This window comes from Bos javanicus, chromosome 7 (genome assembly GCF_032452875.1).
Source record: "Bos javanicus breed banteng chromosome 7, ARS-OSU_banteng_1.0, whole genome shotgun sequence".
NCBI classification, from domain to species: domain Eukaryota; kingdom Metazoa; phylum Chordata; class Mammalia; order Artiodactyla; family Bovidae; genus Bos; species Bos javanicus.
The window spans coordinates 71,607,915-71,622,519 of record NC_083874.1 but is presented as its reverse complement, the minus strand read 5'-3'; the positions used below and the strand labels follow the sequence as shown (position 1 = coordinate 71,622,519).

Below are 14,605 nucleotides of genomic sequence, written 5' to 3'. Positions count from 1 at the left end.
GGATAAACTTTACATAAGTAAGATTATGCTTAAATGCAGTGTAGGGGAACAGTGTGATTGAAAGGAATAAACTAATTCTACATTTAGGACAGATCAGATTTCCAAACAAGCCTTCTCATAAGCTTTCTGTTAATGAAGCCAAACAACACGTGATACTTAGTAAACTGCTACAAACAGCAACAATACCCACAAAGAGAATTATCTATATCAAAGAAGCATCTGTTTAAAATTCTCAAAGTCAACAAATATTAAGCACTTTGAGTTCTGATAAACAGTGGAGAGATTATTTGTGCTCAGGTCTGACCAAGGACCTGGTAAAGAACTGACCTCTTGCTCCTAGATCTTTGTTTCCTCCACAATAAACCACTTGCCAAAGTTTCTAAATGTATTTATTATAGGGTATGAAAGCCACTCAGAATTAGGCTTAGCTGTCAAACTGGCCTGATTATACCCGAGGATGTGAAGTCTAATCCTCTTCCTTAAAGTCACGTGCCAAGTTGTCTTATTTTAAAAATCTTTCTACTGATTTCAGAAATCCAGACTGATTCAGTAATGTTTAGAGGGTCAAAGTTTTAAAGTCAGGACCAGTGACTGTGTATGCTCCTGTCATTTCATGCCTAGTATCCTGTAGATTCCTCTAATAATAATGCGAAAGAAAGGGCTCACACTGTAACTTGCTTATGGATGCTACAGACATTCCAGGAGAAAGATTTCCTGTATAGGTTAGTATTAAGCAAGGATCAAATTCAGTTGACTGGCCAGGCAAGTTAAGTGAGTTAAAAAGGCTGGGTCACAGAAGAGACAGAATAAGAGGAATGCTTCACTTCTCCTTTCAAGCCATCTTACACAGGGTCTAGAAGACAGAACCCACACTCCACCTAAAGGCAGCCAGCACTCTCACCACTCGACCCAGTGCTGGAAACAAGGGCCTACTATTTAACAGGTCTGCCTTTCAAAGAGAATCTCTAAAATAAGTATATGTAAAACTCTAACTTAAAATAGTGGCAACAGTTAATTTTTTTAAATCATCATCAACCCTTTCTGCCCAATAAGAAAAAAAATCCAGAGGCAACCATTAGCAATCTGATATTTTGATTCTGGTATCAGTTATGGACTCAAAATACCAGTTCTATCATTTTCTAGCACTTCATGCCTTCGGCACATGAAGCTTCTAAACTTCAATGTCCTCCTCTGAAAAACAGGATCATGAACATGAAACATAACGCTTATTAAAGACTTAAAAACAATTCCCAACACAGAGTTAGCAACTAAATAGTTTCCTAGAGTAAAGAGTAGATCTCACTACCAGTAAATTATCTGCTGTGGTCTTCAAAGAGCCCAGTTGAAGAGCTCAAGAAGGCAGATTTCTCAAGAGATTTAGAGTCTTTCAAATTCTGATCACTGAATACAGGGTATTAAAGTCATTAGAAACTAGATAGAAACAGCAATAAAGAATTCCTAGCAATAGACACTTAATGAGCTGGAAGTGGCTCTTCTAATTAAGAGGTCTAATAACTGTCACCAGTTAATGGCCACAAAAACGGAGTAAAGTATACATGGAGAGGTATATGTTTCAGGGAAAACAGTGGCAGCTTTTAAAATAAGCTGTTAAACCAGAGGGTTTTAGGGTAAGTTTTTCAACTTAGACAAACTTCTCATCACATTATAGACTCTCATCTGTTAAACATGTCTACTAGTTTTCACAGTTTTTATTACCAAAATACAAGTTGGTGTGCCCCACGCCCAGTGAGGCCAAACAATACCAAAGCGTTGGAGTATGGTACAGAGAAAGGTTCACTGAGAGCCATGCAAGGAGATGGTTGGCTCATGCCTTAAAATCCCCAAACTCCCCAAAAGCCTTCAGCAAAGCCCTTTTCTAGGAAAGGTGAGGGAGGGGAATGGCTAATTGTTGTGAACTCCTTGTGTCAGATCCTTTGTTCTTGAAGTCAGGTCATGGTCAAGTAAATGTTACATTAAATAAAAGTTATTCTCTGTTCTGACAAGAAAGGACCAGGTCCCAGGTACAACTTCCACCCTCCGAGGTCTGGGGTCTGGCTGAGAGGAGGCAGAGCTTAGTTTGTGGCTCCCTCAGGGCCAGGTCCCGAGACTCTGGTCGTGGCTGAGGGGGCCAGGCACCCAGGACCCAACTGGCCCTCACTCTCCTCAAGCTGCCCGTATGGCAGGGGCAGGTCCCAAAACCTGTGACCCAGGCAGACAGCCGCTGCCATTCGGTCACAGAGATATGGATAGGGGAGAGGTTCATCGCCTCCTCAAGGTCTGGGCCGGGCCAGCAGCCAGCCTTGGTGAGGGCTCTGGAGCCCTGCAGGGCACAGACAGCTCCCAGCCGGTTCCCTGGGCCCCTTAGCTCACTCACTGGCCTGAGGGTGGGTGAGTTGGAGGCCTGCAGAGAAAAGGCCAGGATCCTTCTCTTACCTCACTCTCCACCTGACAACCACTTCTGCCACTAACAGTTGCTCATTGACAGTTGGTTGCCTGGGGGATGGGCCCACTGCAGCACCAATCAATGGCTGAGCAGACCACTAACGGTCACTCACTGACAGTTGGTCCCTTGGGGGAGGGGCCCACCACAGTACAAACCAATGGCTGAGCAGGACCACTAATAAGTCTCATGGTCACCATTGCCTGGACAGGGTGCAAGGTTAAGGCAGCAGGCACCAACAGCAACAGCGGGCTAAGGGCTGTGCAGCCTGTAGCCTGCTACATTTTAAGCAAATTCTAAACAATACCAACCACAATATTAGGAACAGTCTGTTAAACAAAGAATTGCTTTATTAATACAAACCATTAATACAACCATTAATACATAGCCAAACTATAAAGTGCTAAGAAATTTAAATATCTAAGTCACAGCAAACAGGTGGCAATTCAACATCCAGAGTAGACAGAATGCTTGAGGGAGACTGCAACAGATCTAGAAAACAGGAATTTCTTATTCAGTATCTGCAAATCCGCATGTCCGTCCACACCCACATTGGTTTCACTTTAATCATGAACTCAAACTCTTTTTCCCTTTGTCTCATGAATTATACCCCTGCCCCCACCTACATACATCTACATACACCTTTTCACTTATTTCTTAGAAGGTGGCTATGGTCCCAGAATTAACCTTCATTATGAAATAAATCATAGAAGTACCCCAAATTCTCTTAGAGACCCAAGTAACTGCCAACAATTATCACTACTGTAATCTGGCAAATAATGTAAGTTATTCCATCAGATATAATAGAAAACATGCTGATAGTGGCTTTTGACCACCAGTCTGAACCAAGACCTAAAACCTCCTGCTATTGTGTGGGTCTTGATCCTACATGAGCTTTGGATTAACTTGGAACTCTCATTTCAAGCAAGTTTATTTTACATCAACTCTTAATATAAAAAGTTATACACTACATTTCACCTTGTTTTGCTTGTATGTAAGACTGTCCAGATTCCAGAATGACTTAATTTTACTGGGTATTTGCAACTAAAAAACAGTACCAGTTGAGAATAGTTTTCATTATCCCGAAACCTTATTCCTTCAGTCTGAAGGATAGAAATTACTAGCCTTCTGCACAACCCTATCCTCACAGTAATGGACGTATTATGACACAGGTTGTTTACAGCCCTTCTAGAAGGGCACTTGTTCACTTACTAGACTCCCACAGCAGAGGAGGCATCTTCAGAGGCGAAGGGGGGCCCACGTGTAACAGCTGCTCAAGCTCCCTCTCCTCATCAAGGATCATGAGAGGCACTCCACTCAAGGGGAGGTGGGCGATCTGGTGCTCCTCAGGCAGGTCAAAATTCTCAAAATCTGCCACAGAAAGCACTTTGTCAGGGCAGCAATTCTCAGGGTGGTGAGTGGCACCCTGCCAGTCTGAGACCCTTTCATGGGGCCCAGGAGCTCAAACTATTTTCATAATAATACTAATACCTTTTCCCACTGTGCTGACATCTGCAATGGTGGTCCAAAAGCAACAGAGGATAAAACTTCTGTGCCTTAGCACAAATCAAGGCAGGATTTCTCACTACCATTCACTGGTATTTAAAAAAAGTGCCTGTTTCACATATCACTTTATCATATGCAGTAAAAAAGTATTAATTTTATGAGCTCTCAACCCTTGAAAACATGTCTTTTTAGTATTCTGTATAAGTTGTGAAATCATATACTGAAGTACCGTGGTGTTTTCCAAGAAAAAAGATATGTGCAATTATTTGATTTGCAAGCTAAACCAGAGGTGTTACTTTTGGACACCATTTACTATAAAAAACTGAAAAACAAACTTTGGTAACTCAGACTTGGATATGTGTTGCACATTTTCTCCAAGCAATGAAAGTCTACCAGTTCAAGAGAAGCAGTATTTGTTGCCAATGATAAAATCCACAGTTTCAAGAGGAATAAAACCCCTAGAATTTCAGAAAACTTATTTGCAATCATTAGCTTGACAGCTCCCTAGTACTGAAGACTTTTCTGATGAGGTCAGTGGTGAGCATTAATGAGTGTGCTTTTGACACGCATAAAGAAACATTTCAACTTGTGGATGAACCAAATTTCCCAGCAAACCAGTATTTCTAAATGATCAATGGTGATAAATGCAGGATAAAAGACATTCAAAGTGCAAAACAGACCAATGGATTTAAGTGTCAGAGAATAATACAATGCTTACTGAAATGGTTTCAAATTCTACATTGCAACTATGCATACAGAAGCAGCCACAAGTTGAATTTTAGTGTAATAGCAAAGAAATCTATCTATACTTATCTGAAAAGACTTTAAATGTTTCTCTTTTCCTAACCATGGCTGCAAAAGGCCAGATTTTCTTCACGTACATCAACCAAAAACAGATTCAACAGATGGAATGCACAATCCCATGTGAATTTAGCTGTTTTATGTTAAGCCAGATTAAGCAAATTTTCAAAAACATAAAACCACGCCACTCTTCTTATTAAATTTTGTTTTAAGCTATGTACATTAATGTAATGGGTTAGTTGTATTTTAACAAATTAACACTTCTAAGCTTTTCAATTTTAACTTAAAATATAGGATATATAAAACAACACACAAAAGTTCTTTGGGGTCTTCACTAATTTTTAAGAGTGTAAAAATCCTAAAAGAAATTTAAGAAACAGTTTATGTGACTACTTATTTAAACCACTGAATTGTAAAGAAAAACAAACAGACAAAAGACCCCAGAGGAAGTAAGTCTGCAACACACAGGGCTAATTACCTTTATCCAGAGAGTTCTTTACACACACAGAGTATAAGAAAGTCACAAAAATCAAGAGAAAACAAAGATACAAACAGAAAATTTAAAAACTATAAATGACCAATAGTCAAATATGCTCAGACACACTCACATACCACAATTTTAAACAACAAAATACCAATTATCTTTCTGATAGTTTTAAAACATCTGCAGTTAGAGAACAAGGGGAAAGCGGGCATCCTCATCCACTGAAGGTGGTTTCAGTAACTTACGCTGCTCTTTTGGAAGCCAGTTTAGCAATATCTCTTTCCCCCAACACAGCTATTGTACATAGTCCTCTTTCCTGGCCAATATGCTTAAAGTGTGAAAGTGTTAGTCGCTCAGTCATGTCTAACTCTTTGCAACCTCCTGGACCGTGGCCTACCAGGCCATTCATGGAGGAATTCTTCAGGCAAGAATATTGGAGTTGGTTTCCAGGCCTTTCTCCAGGGGATCTTCCCAACCCAGGGATTGAACCCAGGTCGCCTGCATTACAGGCAGACTCTTTACCATTTGAGTTACCTGGGAAGCCCTCAATATGCATAAATCTACCTCATTTTCCTGAATGATAATGATGAGATGCACCACATTTTATCAAAACTTAAAGCTTTGAGACCCAGTAATTCTTGGAGTTTACTCTCTAGGTATACTCACAAACTCTCAACAATAATTGCAGAATTGTTTTGTAACATATATAAAAGCCAGAAACAGCCTAGATGTATACTAGTGGAATAATTAAATGCTCTCTGGATCAAAAGGCAAAAAAACCCAGCTCAGGAATCTCAAAGACCCTGTGTGATTTGGCCAACCCCCTCACCAGTGTCATTCTTCACCCTGCTTTTCAGTTTTCCAGAACCACTTCAGTCCTCCTTTCTGCCTCAGGATCTTTCATCTGGTACAGTGCTGGCGCCCAGCCCTACCCCTTCTCCACCCAACTGTCTCCTTACATCCTTCAAGCCTCCACTGGAAGTCACTTTCTGAGAAAACACTTCCCTGCTCTTCCAGGCTAGGTTCAGTCCCCCCTAACAAGCCCTGTTTTTCTCCTTGGCTCACACTCAAAGTGAAAGGATTTGTTCAGTGTCTGACTTGCCCTCCAAATCTTGGGCTTCCTCAGGCTGGGGCCTGCCTTGTTAACCACTACATCCTAAGCCAATAGCGCCTGGCACACAGTCTACTCTCCTCAATGTGAGTACATTAAAGCTTGAAAAAAGCCAATTCTATTATAGAAAATATTTCAGATACATGTAGGAGGTTGAAGAAGTCAAAAAGCACGTGTTCTCACTGGCTATGTGATTTTTCAGGCTTGCTTTTCATTGTTCAACTTGACATCAAGTCCATTTTCTAAAAGTGCGCTTGCTAGGAAGTCTGTCTGCTAACACTGAACAAGTAATCTCCCCCTGGATGGTTTTAGCTTTTGAGGACAAGAATGTTTTCCCATCTTTGCTCTGATTCCTCTTCTGACTTAAGATGATGCCTTAAAAATAAAACCACAAGTTATCTGTCCAAAGCACCCCAGATTCAGACAGCCTTGTTATAGTTTTAGATCACAAATCATATTCAGAATCATATCAAGTTACAGTTGAATTGGATCCTAAGAGAAACTGAAAGCTAAAGCATTTGGACAATACCAAGAGTACCTAATGGATTGAAGGGAAAGAATTTTTCTATTTCTGGATAGGTGTCATCCGAGGCAGGAACCGAACTTTTTGCTTTAACAGTCTTCTCAGTAATCTAAAACAAACCCAAGAAAAATCCATTAGTAAGACTGCAAGCCTTGTCAACTGATTAGTACAAGAGTTTGGAGAGATTCTTCAAGACATGGGATTGCTTCACCACATTTTAAATTTGTTTTCAATTTCTAAGAAACCATAATCCCTCATTCTCAAAATCATACACAAATACAATTCAGCAATCAATTCTAGTATCATGGCTCAAAAGTTAAGGCTGAAATACAAGTATTAGCACAAAAATTAGCATAAATTTATCAAAATGCAGAGCACAGTCTGTTTTCAGTCAGTTAAGTCGTGTCCGACTCTTTTGCAATCCCAAGGACTGTGTAGCCCACCAAGCTTCTTTGTCCGTGAGATTTCCCATGCAAAAATACTGGAGTAGGTTGCCATTTCCTTGTCCAAGGGATCTTCTCCACCCAGAGATCAAAGCTGAGTACCCTGCATTGCAGGTGTATTCTTTACTACTGAGTCACCAGGGAAGCCCCAGAGTAAATTCAGAGCTAATTGACTCAATAGCCCAACCTAACCTAATAGAAGAGAAAATGGGCATAAATCACCCAGAATAGAAACTAATCCTAGAAGCCATTTTTGGCTTTTGGAAATGTGATTTTCCATCAGTGTTACCTAAATTATTGGGTTAATATTAAAAACCAATTTGTGTTCCTCAAATACACAACACTGAGTAAGAGGCAGTCAAAGACAGTCAAGGAATTTAGATGCCCACCGTGGATAATTCTCTAGTCTGGAACTGGTAGGCAGTCCATGATGGTGGTGGGCCAAAATGGAAGCTTGTAGAGTCTTGATTTACTCCTACATCACACGTGCATGCCTAGAGGAAATTACTAGGACAAGGCTTCCCACATTTCAGTTCTGTCACGTTCCCATCATTTTTGCTATATCCTTGCAATACTTGCACTTAGCATTTCTCTTACTCAACTCAGTTTTTTTTAAAAAAAGACATCTTTGTCCTAAAACCACACATAACAGTTTGACATCAAGTATACTAGTTGTTTTTTTCCTAATACACATTAAAACAATTACTGAAATGCAGTGCTAATTCACATGCTGAAGTCGTCTTTCACAGCCAAATCCTCTCAGTCTGGGATGCACTGACCTACAGTTTGTAAACACATGTACAAAGGTCAACATGCTACCAAGTTATAACCTACAAAGCTAGTGCTTGCTCTGAAAGGAGGGGAAGAGGACGGCAGCACCTGAGCTGTTATATTAGCATCATGACCTCTTGCAAAGTACCCTCCCTCACAGTACTCAAAAGCTTCCCTGGTGGCTCAGAGGTTAAAGTGTCTGCCTCCAATGTGGGAGACCTGGGTTCGATCCCTGGGTCGGGAAGATCCCCTGGAGAAGGAAATGGTAACCCACTCCAGTATTCTTGCCTGGAGAATCCCATGGACAGAGGAAGCCTGGTAGGCTACAGTCCACGGGGTCTCAAAGAATCGGACATGACTGAGCGACTTCACTTTCACTTTTCACAGTACTCAGTAGTCTGTTTTAAGACACTTGTTAAAGACAGGTGAGGCAAAAATATTAACCAGCTGCTCCTGATACATGTGATCTCAAGGTACAGAGAAGTTGATAAACACTGTATGATGATTCTCTTCTGTTAATCTACTTTGCTAGTCTCTATTTCCTTCCATTCACAGAGGAGAGTGTCAGGTAAGATGCCAGTAGTCATTTTAAGAGTTAAAGTGCTGAAGTCTTTAATTATAGCCAACACTTACCTTTTTGGTAGAGAAAGTTGTCTGTTTCTGTTTGAGCGGTCCATTCGTCTTAACTGATTTTTCTGTAGCTCTGTTGACAGTTCCCAAAGCCTTTCTTGCAGTTTTTGGTAAAGCTGGTGGAGCATCAAACATTTTGCCAACACGTGGTGTTGAAACCTGGGATCTCCCATCCAAAGCTTTGACTACTAAAGAAAAAGTCTTACCATAAGATCATTCCAGCAGTAAATACCTGTGCAACTTGAAAGCTGACTGTGCCTATAAACTTGGCCTAACTCTCACAGCCAAATTTAACCCCCACTTTTGACAGTGGGATGGTCCTATGCCTAACACCATTTCAGTTCACTACCCTCTTAAATAATCTCTTTAAGATACTGAACATGAGGGCTTCTCTGGTTTCTCAGTAGTAAAGAATCCACCTGCCAATGCAGGAGACAGGGGTTTGATCCCTGATCCAGGAACTCCCACATGCCACAGAGCAACTAAGTCCATGTGCCACAACTATTGAGCCCACCTGTCTCGACTGCTGAAGTCAGCATCCCCTAGAGCCCATGCTCTGCAACAATACAAGCTCCTGCAATGAGAAGCCTGGGCATCACAAATAAAAAGTATCCCTGACTCATCGCACCTAGAGAAAAGGCCAGGCAGCAATAAAGACCCAGCATAGCCAAAAATAAATAAATAATTAAAAAAAAAAAAAAAGATACTGAACATGAAGAGACCCGTAAGTACTCGGCAGTAAGAGTATTGGGTCAACTCGACTCTCACTGGGCTTCCCAGGTGGCGCTCGTGGTAAAGAACCCGCCTGCCCAGGTGGCGCTCGTGGTAAAGAACCCGCCTGGCAATACAGGAGATTTAAGAGACTCCGGTCCAATCCCTGGGTCAGGAAGATACCCTGGCGAAGGGCATGGCGACCCACTCCAGTATTCTTGCCTGGAGAATTCCATGGACAGCAGAGCCTGGCGGGCTACAGAGTCCATAGGGTCGCAAAAAGTCGGACATGACTGAAGCGACTTAGCACGCACGACTCCAACTGCCCACAAAGTATATTTGGGCCTCCCCCAGCTCCAAGCCACACCCACCACTGATTCACAATACCTGTGTACCTGATAGCCGCCTGTATACTTACAAGGCACAGACCCCAGCTTCAGCCCGTCCTTAGGAGCCACATGGATGCCTGGTTCTCCATTTTCCTTATCAACATAGATCAGAGTAGACATTCTGGATCAACTAGAGGTGTGAAACACTCGTTAAACCTTGGGAGTTAGGGAAGATGAAAGAAGCTAAAGTGTACCACTGACCCAACTTTCTACCCTAGGGACGTCTACGCAAAAACAGGAGCTAAGAAGAGGTAGAAGCCGGATCTTGAGCCAATAAGCATTTAATCCAGTTCTTAATTCTTGACGCCTGCGTCAGGGTCCCTAAATTCCTGAAGAGTTGGCGGTCTGGGACTGGCACAGGCCCTGGTACTCATTGGAACCAAACTGCGTGGGTCGCGCACGCAGTTCAAGACCGTGGCTCAAGCCGGGTGAGCGCGTCTGACGTTCCAGGGAAGTCCCAGCCCCTAAATCCCAGGCCCCGGCCCCCAGACACCCGGACCCCGGTTCCCAGGCCCCGAACCCCCCGACACACACACACACACACACACACACACACACAGCCTACTCCCGCTTCCTACGCCGCCGGACCGTGCCCGCCCAACCACTCGGTACCGCTCGGTTCACCCACGTTCGGAGTAACAGCCAAACTCTCGCAAGAACCTTCTCCAACGGACGCGCCAGACTCCGCGTTTAAACCACAACCTACGCCCTTATTGGTTCATCCATCCAGGAGGCAGGACAGGGGCGGGGCGGAGGCTCCGGAAGAACCAATGGTAGGAAACTAAGCTCCCTGGGCTCCGCCCTGAAAGCTTTTCCCGGCAAATTCTTAGTTTGTTCTCCGGGAGGAAAAAAATCAAACCCTCTCACAGCTTGGTCGTGGATGTCTATTAATGGTTGTTTTTTAATCTCCGCCCCCCCGCCCCAAGAGATAGAGGAGAGTAGGTACGGTCTTTAATTCCAAGAAAGTTATTATTAATGTTATACCAATATACAGAGTTGGCTTTTGCGATTTTTTTTTTTTCCTGAGACACTTTGGCGTCCAAAATGAAAATGAAAGTCGCTCAGTCGTGTCCAACTCTGCGACCCCATGGACAATACAGTCCATGGAATTCTCCAGGCCAGGATACTGGAGGGGATAGCCTTTCCCTTTCCAGGAGATATTCCCAACCCAGGGATCGAACCAATGTCTCCCTCATTTTGAATTGATTCCTTTATCTTGTTTAATATATTTCCATTTACCATAGAAGGGCTTCCCTTGTGGCTCAGCTGGTAAAGAATCTGCCTGCAATGCGAGAGACCTCTGGTCGCAAAGAGTCGAATAGGACTGAGCGACTTTCACTTTACCATAGAAAGGGCCTCCCTTGTGGCTCAGCTGGTAAAGAGTCCACCTGCAATGCAGGACACCTGGGTTCCATCCCTGGGTTGGGAAGATCCCCTGGAGAAGGGAAAAGCTACCCACTCCAATTCTCCAATACTGGAGAATTCCATGGACTATCCATGGGGTTGCAAAGAGTTGGACAGGACTGAGCCACTATCACTTCACTTCATCATAGAAAGGAAAAGGTCATCAACTTTTTAAAGCACAATTTCATTGTACTTTAATTTCATTGCAGGCGGATTCTTTACCAGCTGAGCCACAAGGGAAGCCCAAGTCTTGGGTGTCCAAGACATTTTTAAATGAGAAGATAGTGAACTTCAAAAAGTCAAAGTGAGATGGTGACAGAACTATTTTCCTAAAGTCTTGAAATAATCAACTGTTTTTCCAGAGAGTAGATACACCGGATCAAATTAAAAAGAGGCAGCACGGGAAGAAAGGCATTGTAGTCATCGGGGAAATGACTACATAAGATGGATACGTAACAACTGTATTCCAAATTAGAGGTATAAAAAATACATATATAGTCAATAAATAGTCGGTGGGGGGAAAACCCATATTAGATCTAGAGAATATTAACAGCACAATTAAACATTAAGAAGAAATGAAAGTACAGATAGATAAAATGGCAAGTTTGTGTCATTCTGTTGTGCTTATGATTAAGAATGGAGTGATTCTGAAACTAATACAATATTGTAAGGCAATTAGACTTCAATTTTTTTTTAAGTGTACTGATTTTTTCTTAACTGCAAGACTATCATCAGTATTTCAGGATAGGATGGTGTCTCCATTATACAGAATCTGTTGTTCAGTTGCTCAGTCATGTCTGACTCTTTGCAACCCGAGGAACAAAACAATGATCTAATGAGTACACAATTCTGAACTTAAAAGTCTATCAGTTAATAAGGACTTTGTTTTTGGCTGCGCTGCACAGCATTCAGTATCTTAGTATCCCAACCAGGGATGGGACCTGTGCCCTTTGCAGTGTAAGAGCAGAGTCTTATCCACTGGACTGCCAGGTACTTACTTTAAACCTTTAACATCTCAACAATATATTCATCAAAGCTGGTGGGGAAGGACAGAAGGGTGAACAAGTGAAAAAGAACAGAGGAATTATAAAGACATACAAAATGAATTCCAATTTCCAAGACGTGGAGAAATTTTGCTTTAAAAAGTTGGTGACCTTTTCCTTTCTATGGTGAAGTGAAGTGAAAGTCACTCAGCCCTGTCTGACTCTTTACAACTCCATGGATAGTCCATGAAATTCTCCAGGCCAGCATACTGGAGTGGGTAGCCTTTCCCTTCTCCAGGGCATCTTCCCAGCCCAGGGATGGAATCCAGGTGTCCTGCATTGCAGGCGGACTCTTTACTAGCTGAGCCACAAGGGAAGCCCTTCAATGGTAAATGGAAATATATTAAACAAGATAAAGGAATCAATTCAAAAGACCAAGGATGATCTGTGCCATCCAAACTCTACTCCCAACAGGTCACCAGATACTTTTTAACTTAACAGGTAAGTTGGGAGGGAGGAGTTAAGCCTACATTACTCTTTCACAAAAGCCTTAGCACTACACCTGGCATAGATATGGTTCAAAATACATACCAGTTCATTGTCCCTTCTTCCCTGGCATTTCAGGGCCAAAACATTGAATGACTCATTCAATAAATATTTATTAAATGTTAGTCACTGTGCTAGACATCAAGAAGAGGGAGAAAAAAGAGGGGATCTTTTTTGCCCTTTCCATATCCTCTTTTATCCCTAGTTTATTAGTTCAGTTCAGTCACTCCTCAGTCGTGTCCGACTCTTTACAACCCCATGGACTACAGCAGGCCAGGTTTCCCTGTCCATCACCAACTCCCAGAACTTACTCAAACTCATGTCCATTGAGTCGGTGATGCCATCCAACCATCTCTGTTGAACACTTCTCCTCCTGCCTTCAATCTTTTCCAGCATCAGGATCTTTTCCAGTGAGTCAGTTCTTCGAATCAGGTGGCCAAATATTGGAGCTTCAGCTTCAGCATTAGTCTTTCCAATGAATATTCAGGACTGATTTCCTTTAGGATTGACTGGTTTGATCTCCTTGCTGTCCAAGGGACTCTCAAGAGTCTTGTCCAACACCACAGTTCAAAAGCATCAGTTCTTCAGCACTCAGCTTTCTTTATGGTCGAACTCTCACATCCATACATGACTACTGAAAAAACGATAGCTTTGACTAGACCTTTGTAACCCTCCCATTATTTCCTCCCTGTATCTCCTTCTAAGTGCCTCAGCTCTGAATTACATCATTAGCACACAAAAATACTCATATTGAAACCAAGTCTGCACAACACCGAGAAAAAATTCAATCAAGTAAATCTGAAGATCTAATTGGTTTTATTAAATGACTCAAGAATCAGACAGCCTCCCACCTAGAAATAAGAAGGGTGCTCCAAGGGGTTGTACAAACTAAGAAGTTTTTAGAGGAAAAAGGGTGGGGCATGGGAGCTATTAGTAAAATAAAAGAAAGGATTATTTATAGGCCAGGACCTCTTTGGAGGGGAGAAAGGAAGAACAGCAAGGTTTTCACAGCTAATTGCCTCTTCTTCCACTGAGAGACAGGGTAGGGGTGAGGGGATAATGGAAAGGTGCCACGTGCCAGATTACTTCTTCAGTACTGACCAGGAAATTCCCAACTGGTTGACTGGATTACATTTCTGGTGATTGTATTTTGAACTTGTGATTAGGTTAGTTATCAAATATAAGTTTTGTATAAAGGGCTTTAGCACAAGTAAAGCCATTTTGGGCCTGTGGCTTTTCTCTTTAACAGCACCTACAGCTTCCAAGTGGGAATTCTTTATTTCCTGAGATTTTTGGAAGCAAAGTTTCTATCTCCCTAGGCCAAGTCTCCCCTCCTACGATAGGAAGCACTGTTTCCCAAGGTAACTGTAAAATGCCACAACCAACTCTTTTGTTTTCTTACTAATGATGCCCCAAATTCACTTTGCTATGCCCTGGACTGGTGATATCCAAATTGCTAAACTACCCTCACTTCACAACTGCACCAAGATCCTAATTGTTCTCAGTTTATCAAACAGCCATCCCGTCCAGAACTGATCCCTGCTTTCTCAGATGCTCCTCAGAATCCTCCAGGGGGAATCTGAACCTTACAAAAAGTTCTTCCCTCTTGTCCAGCACATTCCATAATTCCACTGGGAGATGTGTTCCCTGACTTGTGCCTGGTAGTTTTAACTAAACAGATCTTAACACTTTCAAACAAATTTCAGGAATTGTATTAAGGAGATAAAAATTAAGTGTGAGTGATTCATAGATTACTCACTTTCAGACTATTTTCTGACAATTTCCATTCCTTCATCTTTTGCCCTGTAAAATCAAATATTTACATTGCTATGCTCTATGCACTAAAAATTCTTAGTAAGAGTA

General features: G+C 42.1%; 1 protein-coding gene across 5 annotated transcripts; it reads right to left on the bottom strand.

Moving 5' to 3' along the window:
* Positions 1-2,772: 2,772 nt before the first annotated feature.
* PTTG1 (PTTG1 regulator of sister chromatid separation, securin) lies at positions 2,773-13,228 on the bottom strand. Of its 5 annotated transcripts, none has more exons than XM_061424246.1 (6): positions 13,054-13,228; positions 9,839-9,939; positions 8,713-8,897; positions 6,881-6,974; positions 3,653-3,811; positions 2,773-2,932 (listed from the first exon to the last, which is right to left on the bottom strand). In XM_061424246.1, the coding sequence occupies exons 2-6, from the start codon at positions 9,927-9,929 to the stop codon at positions 2,853-2,855; spliced, it is 609 nt and encodes a 202-aa protein (XP_061280230.1). In that variant the 5' UTR covers positions 9,930-9,939; positions 13,054-13,228; the 3' UTR covers positions 2,773-2,852. The 5 variants fall into 5 exon arrangements, with proteins under 5 accessions (XP_061280230.1, XP_061280228.1, XP_061280231.1 ...); XM_061424244.1 differs by lacking the exon at positions 13,054-13,228 and adding an exon at positions 10,438-10,544; XM_061424247.1 differs by lacking the exon at positions 13,054-13,228 and adding an exon at positions 10,366-10,492 and having other exon boundaries at positions 8,713-8,894.
* Between the last annotated feature and the right edge of the window lie 1,377 nt (positions 13,229-14,605).